The following is a 12852-nucleotide window of genomic DNA, read 5'->3' as shown; positions in this document are numbered from 1 at the left end:
ACTTTTCAGGCAAAACATTCTTTTCATCTTTTTGCCTCATTTCACTGGGTAAGTACCATAATATGTGAAATTTTCATTTTATCTTTTTTCTCAGGATGCTTATAATGGAGGTCAGTAACTTTAAGCTTTAAGTTTTTCACCTTTGCAGTAACATTATTCCAATATCAATCTATATCTTGAATACTGAGAAATAATATCACAAAATGTATTTTCATAATTATTAATTATTTAGTGCAATAACCTTTATAACATTGCCGACTGTTCAAAAATGGCCTTGATTTAATAAATATTTCACAACCTGTATGCACATTTAGATTCTAATGAAGTTCTTACAAAGTCATTCACTGAACAAGCAATAAAGACAAATACTGATTAAAAAATATTTATTTCAGGATGTATGAACAGTAACATTACTCACTTTCATTACAACCTCTAGTTGATAATTTTATTCCATTTGTCTGACTTAGGCAGTCATTGTACATTAGTTGAAAATAATTTGAATTAAAACTACTCTTTTTTTATGGTTATCTGGAAAATACATTAAATGAAATATTTATTTTATTATATTAAATTTCTGTAACTTTGTTAATTGATGTACATTTTTTCATTCATTCTTGAACATCCTCTTTTAAGAAGCAGCTACAATTAGGCAGAAAATGGCTCAGTACAACATTCTGTAGCTAAAACGTTAAAACAATTGAACAAGAAAATGAACACAAAAAACATGCCAATATTATACTGTGGAATATTGAAATGATGCAAAGTTTTTTTTTAATTTAACAGTTTCAGTTGCTGCATTGAAACTACCTTTCCCCAAAATTGAAAATGAACAAAAACTTCTCTTGAGTTCTCATCTGGCTGCAATGTTAGGGTTTCGTTTTGACCCGACCTGCCTGGTTCCAAGTCGGCAGTTAGTGCTTATGTAATTAAGGCCCTGCTGCAATTTATATTTGGCCTCACCAGGCAAATTACGGGAGGTTTTCCTGCTAGCCTACTTCAAATCTGAAGACTGAAAATGTGTGACATGGTAAATCTGCCTTTGCTCACTGGGGTCAAGTGAAACAAAAGTTTTCTCTGTACTTGCAAGCAAAGTTGTGACTTCCTCAGTTTCACCTTCGCCAATTCATTTTTCACTCCATTGAGATGCTCCCAAAAAACCTTCCACCACTTCAACTGAATCAGAGACTCCCTCCATTGGCAAAATGCTGAGCAGAAGAGTTTGGGAAGGTCAAGGAGGTGAGATCTGGACCTGTGGAGATTATTGAGTGAGAAATTAGGACTATTTGCAACCAATTGCCTGGCATTAAAAATGAGTGCTGCATTGTTGAGACCACTGCTATTTTTATTTTATTTCCCTAATTTTTGGTTTGGAACTGTGCGTTGCAGATTAGAATTAAACTTCAAACAATAGCTTTTTTTTAAATAAAAGAAGAGAGAGCAAAAAGCTAATTTTGGTTTTGGGAATTGGCCTGGAAAGATAATGCAGGTTAATGTCTGTCCTAAAATTACTGCAGATGAACTGGAACCAAAGTGTTGTTTTGGTCAGGGACTGGTGTCTGCTTGGATGTTGATTTGTTCCTGTAAGGGGGGACCAGTGCTGTCCAGTAATCATCGAGAATATTGAGAAAAATAATACAAAGTGTGAGCTGCCTTTGACTGGGCTTTGGGCAGGAGACAGTTTTGCTTTGGGGGCTGCAGGACTGGGCTGGTTTTTGGTTTTGCACTCTAGTTATTTTGCAGTTAATGACTCATTGAAAGTTCTGAGAAAAAAACACCAATGTATGAGACCTAAGTAAAGGTCTCCGGAGGTCTGTGGTAGCTATTGGCATTGACCATCTCTTAGGAATTCAAGCAAGGTACAGTCTTATATGCTTGTCATACTGCTCATTGTCCAAGGATTTTACTGAAATGATTATTGAACTAGCCAATCAAATTATTTTTTCTAATTTATCTGTTAACTGTGACTGTTGGTGTGTGACTGTGGGTCAGTATTCAAAGAAAATTGGGCTTAGGCTATAGATATTAATTAGATTGCCTTATTTTTCATCTGTGTTCTGCCAAAGTTAAGTTTGTTAAATTGTTCATTTTTTCAAAACTATAAACCTCGGGTCCAAGGCTTATTGTTTGAAAATTGAGCAGTTTTGAGGGTCATTGAATGTTTTAAGATCACTATGTTGTGAATCCACTGAGAGTGAGGCTGATGTGGTATGGCTTGCTGTCCCTATGTCATAACAATGTCAACATTTTTGGGAGAATTGCAACAAATGCCATACTCTTCATGGTGGTAGTGTGCACATAGTTCATCAGAAGTATGTAGAGCACATGGATCATGACATAAATCTGTATAATGTAACATTGACATCAACAGTACCATATTGGAACTCAACACTCTGGGTCACACTAATCTCTAAATCTTGTGAGCTGAAAATAAATTCCATAAGTCTATCATAAGACCAAATAACATCGGAGCGGAAGTAGACCTTTCAGCCTATCAAGTCTGCTCTGCCATTCAGTGAAATCAAGGCTGATCTGATGATCCTTCATCTACTCTCCTGCCTTTACCCCATAGCTCTTGATTCCCTTACTGATTAAAAATCTGTCTGTCTCAGTCTTGAATATACATAGCAACTCAGGCTGGTCAGCTGTCTGCGATCTAGAATTCTGCAGATTCACAATCCACTGGGAGAATTCTTTGTCATCTCTGTATTAAGTGGACAATCTTATCCTTAACCAGATTTTTTTTTTGAAAATTAAAGGAAGTAAGGGATATAGTGCGAGTGCTGGTAAGTGGAGCTGAGTCCATGCAATGATCTTATTGAGTGGCAGACCAGGTTTGATGGGCCGGATGGCCTTCTCATGCTCCACGTTCTTATATTCTTATGTTCTAACCCTATCTTTTGTATGCTAAGATGGTGCCTGATCTAGTCATTTCCGTTTACTTTGGCTGTTTCTTCTATTTCTGCTTTTATTTTTAATCCTGTCTTTTGTGTGCTAAGATGGCGCTGGAAAATGGCAACTTTGTTCACTTTTCACCTGTACTCCTGTATTTCTGTATTCGCGTGCACATGACAAAAAAATCTAAATCTAAATCTCTTGTCCAAAAGAAACAGATGGAATGAGTACAGGTCTGCAGTAGGACTGCATTGTTATGATCCCTTTAGTCTGTACCAGTCTACTGTTCCAGCGACATTGGAGTCACCATGGCGAAGTATGGCTTCTGGGTGAAAAAGGCTATCTGTTGATAATATTTCTGATAACTACTGTGCAATTCTCAAATACATACATAGCTTGTTCATTAAAACTGCTATGCTGCCACATGAGATATGACATAACTGAACACAGGGATATGCTGAAGCAATGTTTCAATTGTTTGGACCATTCTGAAGGAACCATGTATATATTTGCGAAAATGGTTTCAAGAGTTCTTGTCGTCTACAGCACAATCTGGAGATGATCGAGGGATAGTCCCTCACCATGAGGTACAAGCAGCAAAGGAGCAGGAGCTTTAAGAAAAAAAACATGCTTAGCTCCAATTTAAAATTGAAAAGCAACACAAAATAAATATTCTGTATTTGGCTTGAAATCAGGTTACATGCAACAGTGAATGATTACTCTTATCCACTCCCTTCGAACATGTCATCTATGTGTCTTTGTTTATCCTGTGAGAACCCTGTAACTGAGCATGTGTAGTAGAACGTTGCTGATCTTCTGGGAAGAACACAGCAAATAGTATTGCTGAAGAAAGAGACATTTTGTTTAAACTATCAGACAATGCACTCTCAGAAATTAAGGAGTTTCTTTCAGTTTTGGTGTGACTTCTCACATCAAACAGGAAGAGGTAAAAGCTGAGTTTGAAGTCCTCTATTTCCAGTCACCCCACCTGAAACCAGTGACGCCGAAGGTGAATTGTTGCATGCAGACCTAATTGATCTTGCACTGGAGTATTACAGGACTTCAAATGTCATGTCTGACTTTCGCGTGCAACACAAATATCTGACAGTGTTGAAAGGCCTCAAGGCCAATGTGGATGTACATAACAGTAAACAAGACAAAGTGACAAGAATAGTCATCCTTCATGTAATGAACTCAATGAAATGTGCACCATTCTTAATGACATGTCCACATTCATATCCATTGGATTGCTGCTTATTGTCATGGGACAGTCTGACTTAAAAAAAGCTAAGACATGATTGCTGCTCTCGTGTGAGAAGGGCAATCAGCCTGTTGATTTATCTACAATAGGATTGGTCCTCACCTCTCAGCGTGTGTATGAACTTTCCAAGGTACACAAAAATGATGTATTTTCACGTCCTATCTTATCTATGATTGGTTCTGTGCAACAGGAGCTAGCCAAGTGATTGAGTGAATTGCTGAAAGAAGTTTTCAGCAGGTTTTTCCACATGCGTGGTGAAGGATTCCTTCATTTTACAAAATCCATAAAGGACCTTCCCATAGATAACAATGAAGTATCCCTGCGCTAAATTGACATTGCCAGCCTATTCACCAGTGAACTACTCAAGGAAGCTATAGATATCTGAATTGCAGCTCGATATCATGGTGGCCTACACCCCTCATGTTATGTGAATCAATATTCATTGAACTTATAAACTTACCAGGTCACGCAGCTGCATTCACTTTTCGCAATGCCATGTATGCCCAAATAGCTGGTGTTACAATAGAATTGCTGCAAGGCCCAGCAGTCACAAACATCTTTGCTGTGATCCATGAGAAATGGGTCTTCAATGGAATGACATCAGATAGAGTCATAGATATGTACAGTACGACCCTTCAGTCCAACTCGTCCATGCTGACCAGATATCCTAAGTTAATCTAATCATATTTGCCAACATTTGGCCCATATCCCTCTCAACCTTTCTTATTCATATACCCATATGGATGCCTTTTAAATTTTGCAATTGGACCAGCCTCCACCACTTTCTCCCATTCATTCCATATACGCACCATCGGTCTGTGTGAAAAGTTGCCCCTTAGGTCCCTTTTAAATCTTTTCCCTCTCACCTTTAACCAATGCCATTTAGTTTTGGACTCTCCACCCTGGGGAAAAGACCTTGACTATTCACTCTATCTATGCCCCTTATGAGGTTACCCCTCAGCCCCTGACGCTCCAGGGAAAATAGCCCCGGCCTTTTCCTTATGGCTCAAACCCTCCAAACCTGGCAAAATCCTTGTAAAGCTTTTCCAAACCCTTTCAAGTTTCACAACATCGTTACAATAGCAGGGAGACTAGAATTGAACACAGTATTCAAAAAGTGACCGAACCAATGACTTGTACAGCCACAGCATGACTTCCCAACTCCTGTACTCAGTGCACTGACCAATCAAGGGTCGCATACCAAACGTCTTCTTTCGCGCCCTGTCTATCTGCACTCCAAGGTCTCTTTGTTTGGCAACTCTCCCCAGGACTTTTCCAATAATTGTCTAAGTCCTGCCCTGATATGCCTTTCCAAATTGCAGCATCTCACATTTATCTAAATTAAACTCCATCTGCCACTCCTCGGCCCACGGGCCCAACTGATCAGGTCCAGTTGTATTCTGAGGGAACCTTCTTTGCTGTCCACTGCACCACCAATTTTGGTATCATCTGCAAATTTACAAACTATTCTTCCTATATTCACATCCAAATCATTTCTAGAAATGACAAAAAGCAGTGAACCCAGCACCCATCCCTTTGGCACACCGCTGATCACCGGCCTCCAGTTCAAAAGCCAACCCTCTATTACCACTCTCTGACTCCTACCTTCTAGGTAATTTTGTATCCAAATCACTAGTTCTCCCAGTATTTCATGTGATCTTACCTTGTTAACCGGTCTACCATGCAGAACCTTGTCCAATGCCTTGCTAAAGTCCATATGGACAGCGTCCACGGTTCTGCCTTCATCAATCCCCTTTGTCATTTCTTTATAAAACTCAGGGGAGAAAGTGAGGTCTGCAGATGCTGGAGATCAGAGCTGGAAATGTGTTGCTGGAAAAGCGCAGCAGGTCAGGCAGCATCCAGGGAACAGGAGAATCGACGTTTCGGGCATAAGCCCTTCTTCAGGAATCCTGAAGAAGGGCTTATGCCCGAAACGTCGATTCTCCTGTTCCCTGGATGCTGCCTGACCTGCTGCGCTTTTCCAGCAACACATTTCCAGCTTTATAAAACTCAATCAAGCTACTGATTGCCCACGCACAAAGCCATGTGGACTATCCCTAATCAGTCACTGCCTTTCCTAATACATGTAAATCCTGTCCCTCAGAATCCCCTCCAACAACTTGCCTACTACTGATGTCAGGCTTACCGGTTTATAGTTCCCTGGCATTTCCTTACAGCCTTTCTGAAGTAATGACATCACATTTGCCAACCTCCAGTCTTCTGGCGCCTCAGCCATGGTTTTCGGTGCTACAAATATCTTAGCAAGGGACCCAGAAATCACTACCCTAGCTTCTCACAAAGTTCTTAGGTTTACCTGACCTGGTTCCAGGGATTTATTCGCCTTTATGCATTTCGAGACTCTCCTCTGTCTTTTCATGTTTGCAATGTGCAGATGATAGATTTGTTATCTATGGTGACATGCAACTGTTTCTTTACACATGTTACTGGGCTCCATTCTGCATTCACATTCACTCTTGAGATGGAGCAGTAAATGACCTCACTTTCCAGGGTGTCCTTGTTGAGAAACTGGTCAGATATTTCTCTACTACTGTTTCCCCTTCACTGATTGATATGTTTACTGGGATTCTGACAATGTCATGTAGTGCAAAATTAGTCTTATTGCAACCTTGTAAGCAATTTGTGAACTGTGCAAGCTGATCCTGAAATACAGTGCAACAAAGCCATTGTGCAGGGTATTAGCTGCCCTGATAAGATTATTTTTCATTTTGTACAATGTAGACTCATGAATGGTCCAAAGGCTGTCAAGATTAGTACTGACAAGTACCTAGTTTTAAATGGTATATTTTAAGTTACACTGTTATAGATTAGGAATCCTTTGTTTTTCTCTGCTAAAATTAAATATGTTACAATAATAGGAATATTTTCAGTTCATGATAAAATCTGTTACGAATTGCTTACATCTTGAAAAGCAGTCAGTCATGAAAACTGGCCATCTTGTGGTCTACTTGGGATTTATTCTTTAGTGATGATTCCTAGAAAAGTGGGATATTATTACTGGCACACTCTTCCCATTTAAATTATAACAGTAGACAGAAAGAACATCTACTCATGTTGTGCTTACTGTAGCTCACAAAACAGGTGGCAGCCATTCTCCGGTTCATTTCTTCAGATAGTACCAAGACCAATCAGATTCAACCTGCCAAGTTTAAAACTTAAACAACTCTTGGCAGTAGTAACTGTCACTCTTCATCTAGCTGATGCATTTTCAATGGCAAAGTCTCTGTCAGTCAGGCTCCACTGCAAACCAATCAGCACTTTCTCCTCGTGCAACATAAAAAGATGAGTTCCCTTTATAATGGTATTTCTTGTGAACTGCCCTGATGAGTGCAAGACAGAAAGCTTCAAGAGAATGTTTCCTTTCTCAGTACTACTCAAGTTCCGTATGACCAAACAACTAACAACAGTTGGTCTTGAAGGATGACCTCGGGTAACTCTGGACTTAAAAGACAAATTGCATCCTCGCGGTTTTGGCAACAGCAGTCTAGACTGCTTGGTCACAAAACATTAACAGAGGCGCTGGGAATTAACAGGAGTGGCAGGACAAATGTTGCTCTCCTGTGACTGGATAATAGGTTTGAAATCCATGGAACAGCTTTCACTTTCATGGGGTGCTGCACACCAATCCTCATTGTCTATTGGAAGAGGGGCTCTTCATAAGTCAGTCCTGCTGTCCCGGGAATCACTTATCAATCTTCGTCACATTCCCCCAATAGCTAGGACATCCCTAAGATGAGGAGACTAAAACTGAATGCAATACTCTACATTTGGTCTCACTTGTAAAATAGCAGCAAGACATCCCTGTTCTTCAGCTCAACATTCTTTCAGTATGAAGGCCAACATGCCATTTGCTTTCTTCACTGCCTGCTGCACCTGCATGCTTACTTTCAGCGAGGAGTGTACAAAGACACCAGTCTTCTTGTGACTCTCCTTTCCCAAACAATCGGCACTCAGATAATAACCTGCTTTCCTGCTTTTGCTACAAAAGTGAATAACATCACATTATAATTTATCTGCCATGCATTTGCCAGTCCCTTTAAAAAAAACTCAACTTATCCAAATCTCACCTGAAGCATCTCATCCTCCCATCCAGCTTTGCATCATCTGTAAACCTGGCGACATTACATTTAGTTCTCTCATCTAAATCATTAATATATATTTTGAACAGCTGGGATCTCAGCACTAAATGCTCCAGTACCCCAATCATCACTGTCTGCCAGTTGGAGAAAGTGCATCCCTACTAATTTTTTTCTCTCTGTGCGCAAATCAGTTCTCTATCTCTGTCAGTACATTAGCCCCCAATCTCATGCATTTTAATTTTACATCCTCATCTCTCATGCAGGACCTTATCGAAAGCCTTCAGGCAAACTACATTCACTGGTTGCAACACGACAGAATTATTATTTCTGATCCAATGACTTTCTTTTGAAGTTCTGAAGAAGGGTCACTAGACCCAAAGCATTAACTCTGCTTTCTCTGCACAGATGCTAACAGAACTGTTGAGTTTTTCCAGCACTTTCTGTAGTTCTTTCTGACTTCCAGTGCCTGTAGTTCTTTGGTTTTTCACATTTACTGATTCCTCCTTATCATCCCAACCAGTTACGTCCTTGAAAAATTCCAATAGATTTGTCAAACATGATTTTTCTTTCATACATCCATGTTGTCTCTGTCTAATCCTGTCACCCTTTTCCAAGTACTCTGCTATTAAATATTTTTTATAACTGATTCTTGCTAAAACAGTGAATGATGTAAGCTAAAATTCTGAAGTTGTGCAATAAAATCAAACAGACAACATTAAATAAAAAGTGCTGCACAGGGTTCAGCATGATAATTTAAACCAAATGGGGAGAATATCAGGCTCTGAAAACCAAGGCAACAAAGGGGAAAGTAAAGATGAATTTGGTCATGTAAATTGAAGACAGAGAAATCAAACTTCGTTCATAAGATTAAAAGAAGTTGTTTGCTGGAAAATAATTGTGGGTCAGACTAAATTGACTAGGATGAGTTTCTCCTCACTTGGCTGTGGCTGACTGAACTGAAAATAAGCTTGTTTGATTTTGATTTGGAGAATTGTAAAAGAAATACCAATGTATAATGTTACTCTTATAAGCTGGGACAAAAAGATTGTTCTATTATGAATGTGCAGCACATTTTCAATCCATGATTCCTGTCAGCAATGCAGGAAGCTGTTCGAGGATTTGCACTAATTTTCTTTTTCAAATCTACTGCATTTAAATGAGAACATTGCTGTGACAAGCTCTATTTTCAAAATTCTGAATAGAAGTCACACCCAGTGTTAAGCCCTCTCACTCTAAATGTATACTGAAGCAAATTTTGTAAAGGAGCTTGTCAAGTGAGATACAGAAACTAACTGCAATAGCAATTTGCTACTCAACATATGGAATCAACAAGTCTTCATATAGAGAGCATTTTTCATCACCACAGTCCTGAATCAAACATTCTATCAGCCATGCCTCAAGCCCATCCTCCAGATTCAGTGAGAAGAATGTTGAACAAATAGTGTTGTTCTTGATGCCAAATCCACAGCATTCAGACAAAGCCTCCACAAAATCAACATGGATGGACTGAACACTGTCCTGATAGCTGATAAGCACCTCCCTGCCAATTTTTCTTTAACCTCAAACGGCCACCTTTCCAGGGAAGGACAAAGAAAACACTTCAGAGATTTCTTGAATCACTCCTTGAAGCAGCAGCACAGACATTGATGATTGGAAGATGCCTGCAACCAGTTATTCCAAATGGTGTCAACGTTTCCATCAAAATGAATCATGCTTTGAGTCTAAACAGTGAACAAAATGACAGCAGAAAAGGGGAGATGGGAAGCAAATTCTGCACTCTGGATTCCATTAATCCATGGAGATCCTGCCCCATTTACCCAAAGATCTGTGGGTAAGAATCACCCTGTTGTATCACATTAAGACTCATGGCAGGAACTCATGACTCTGAGTAAATGCCATCCTCGAATCAAGAGACAACTAGTGATGAACAATAATGATGACTTGGAGCTGTATTGCAAAATTTCCCAACTACATGATTTGCTGCTTGTAATCAAGAAGGATAAAATACGTCTGGGAGGTTAGATGACACAACAAAGAGCCCACACTAAACACAACATCTTTGCACAAACATCTGGTGATAGCTGCTGCTTCAGCGGTCCTTCACAAGTTTACCTCTACCCTCAAATATTGTACTCCCATTTCACTCCAGCCACGAAATGGAATGACATTATTTGCCATAGAATCAGACAATTTTCTGCCAGTGGCTTTTTTCCCATGAATCATAGCAACAGCAGCAGGATGGTTCATTTGATTAATTTAATTGGTGTCCAGGAATTTTGCATGCCATGAATTAGAGAAACAAAATTTCCAATGTCCATTGCTGTTGTGCCATGTTTGGATACTTTTATTATAAATTGGTGATTTGTATCAGTTAGGGTTTCTGAACCTGACTGAAAATATTTGATGATGGAAGGAGTACGGTGCACAAAAGAGAAGAACATCGGCATAGTTGTAATTTATTTTAAAAATAGGCTGCAGCATGAGATGAAAACAACTCTTACAGTCACAAGATAAATTAATGTAATGCTTAGTTCAAGAAACATTATAAAGTGTTAACATTAGTGGATACTTTAAAATTATATTCTCCTGCTACGTCAGTTGGAGATTGGATTTCTCTATCATTGCAAAAAATCTTGCAACAGAAAATATAATAGCTTAATGTAATAGTGAAGTTACGTTGCAAGTCTTGACATTCTGTATCTGTGGGTATTTGAAACAATAACTATTACTTAATACAAGTCTTCCTTTTTGTGTTGAGTGAATTTGATAACAGAAGCATTCTTCCAGTGAATTATCAAAAATAGCAGCATGTACCACTCTGCAGATCGAAGATATAATGGTAAATTCATATGCTTTGTAACAAAACTATCCTATTTTGTTTAACAGGTTGTATCCATAATAAGTCACAGGTTATATATTGAAATTGTGTTTAATTGTTGAATACATAATCAATATGAATCATCATTAATTATTTTATTCCAATTTAAATCAAACTATTCATTTTATTTACAAGCTTCAATATTTAATTATCTGCTTTGATTTTAAAGATGCTGGACCATCTCTTATGTGTCTGATAACAAATTGTGCATGAAGTGTAGTGTGAGTCTCTTGTAAGTCATTGCCACTTAAGGTAAGTAAGGTTCTTCACAGTGACTAAACACAAAGGAACCTTTCGGATGTTAATTGGCTATCACATAGCCTTAAAAGACTACCTGCTCCTTTGTAAGACGTGTAGATGGAATGAATTTCTGGCCCCCAGAGAAGTGTGCATTCATGAATATGATCATGTGGAACATATGAGTGGAGGCAAAGACCTGTGTCAGGGTTTTCACATTAATATTGGTCTCCGCGATCTCCTCACTAAAATGCTGCGTCTTGGTTGCACTCATGAACGTAACGTTTGAAGGATGTCTGAAATCTGTTGCCATCCAAAGTAATTGACAAAGTTGAGCAGTGTTGTGCTATAACTTCTATTCATCTTGGGATTTATGAAGAGGCTGCTTAACTCTGACATGTTAACCCATTCCGATATTTAAATTAGTAGATTAGATATGTAATTATTTGAAGAACAGCTGTATTTCAAGATGTTTGACTGTACTTACAATGAAGTGTCACCTTCAGAGTGTCTTATTTTCATGCTGTCACACTTTGTCTCGATTTCAGTGTCTGCACATGTGGTCGAATGAGCATGCTCTGTGCTGAAGTCTGTTGGCCAGAAGATTTGGGCCGTATGTGGTTGGAGGTCCAAACATACTAACAGTGTTCTGCTCACATGTAGGCTCACCCTTCTTGGTTGCAACTTCCACAGATTTGGGGTCATAGGCAGGGTGGAGGTGGACGGGTCAGGCACCCCTGGGTGACCTTGGGAGGAGACCTTCTGAGGGGGCCTCTGTATGTTTGTGCGATTCATGCTCTGGGTGCCTGTTAGCACCACTATATCTGTTTGACAGAAAGGGAAACCTAGAGTGAGGGCAAGGTCCTTCATCCCAAACTTGCCTTGCTGAGCACTGATGGCTAGAATAATGGTATGCAGGTCTGCGTGCATTTTCAACAGCCCCTGAGCATTTAGCTGGACCTGGATCTCGATGATCATATGGAGACAGACAGACACACGCCATAACCAGCACAATACTGATAAAGTTAGTGGATGCCTCCAATCTTCATTCCAGTCTGCCTAGTGTCTCTGACAAGCCTACTTGCTACTCCTGGGACCAACTGTGGATTCGAACAAAGTCATTAATGGCTGACACCGTTGGGTCATCTTCTGCCTGGGAATGAGTAGATGCCCAGGCTCTGGCAGTTCTTTGTGTGCCAGTGACCCAGAACATTTCGTCTTCGAAGCAGCTGTGGAGATATGTCAATCATACATACACTGGAATGTGCTCTTCCATTTAATCCAGGAAGTGAACCTATGAGTTGAAAGTCTCTGAGTTGGTGGAGAGTGCAGGAGAAAATCTTGCTGTTACACTACCTTAGGGATCACTGGTTTCTGCGTCAGAGGTTGAAGAAGAACTGGTCTCTTTGTGATTGAGTAAAAACAATGACTGCAGATGCTGGAAACCAGATTCTGAATTAGTGGTGCTGGAAGAGCACAGCAGTTCA

General features: G+C 39.6%; 2 protein-coding genes across 6 annotated transcripts in view; one reads left to right on the top strand and one right to left on the bottom strand.

Annotated features, from left to right (window-relative positions):
• tet3 (tet methylcytosine dioxygenase 3) overlaps positions 1-12852 on the top strand; it is a 368466-nt gene that overhangs the window by 153734 nt on the left and 201880 nt on the right. The window lies entirely within an intron of this gene.
• On the bottom strand, positions 473-12852 carry LOC122543148. The gene is made up of 2 exons (XM_043681521.1): positions 11853-12852; positions 473-1249 (listed from the first exon to the last, which is right to left on the bottom strand). The coding sequence occupies exons 1-2, from the start codon at positions 12341-12343 to the stop codon at positions 997-999; spliced, it is 744 nt and encodes a 247-aa protein (XP_043537456.1). The 5' UTR covers positions 12344-12852; the 3' UTR covers positions 473-996.

The sequence above is a fragment of the Chiloscyllium plagiosum genome, chromosome 42 (genome assembly GCF_004010195.1).
Source record: "Chiloscyllium plagiosum isolate BGI_BamShark_2017 chromosome 42, ASM401019v2, whole genome shotgun sequence".
In the NCBI taxonomy this organism is placed as follows: Eukaryota; Metazoa; Chordata; class Chondrichthyes; order Orectolobiformes; family Hemiscylliidae; genus Chiloscyllium; species Chiloscyllium plagiosum.
The sequence above is the reverse complement of the archived record's forward strand: the minus strand, read 5'-3'. Positions and strand labels throughout refer to the sequence as shown.

Coding starts and splice junctions, on each gene's coding strand:
- LOC122543148 (XM_043681521.1), bottom strand. CDS start 12,343: ATGATCATCGAGATCCAGGTCCAGCTAAATGCTCAGGGGCTGTTGAAA. Junction 1,250..11,852: donor TCTGAAGGTGACACTTCATT/GTAAGTACAGTC, acceptor TAATCTCCACAG/GTCCAGATCTCACCTCCTTG.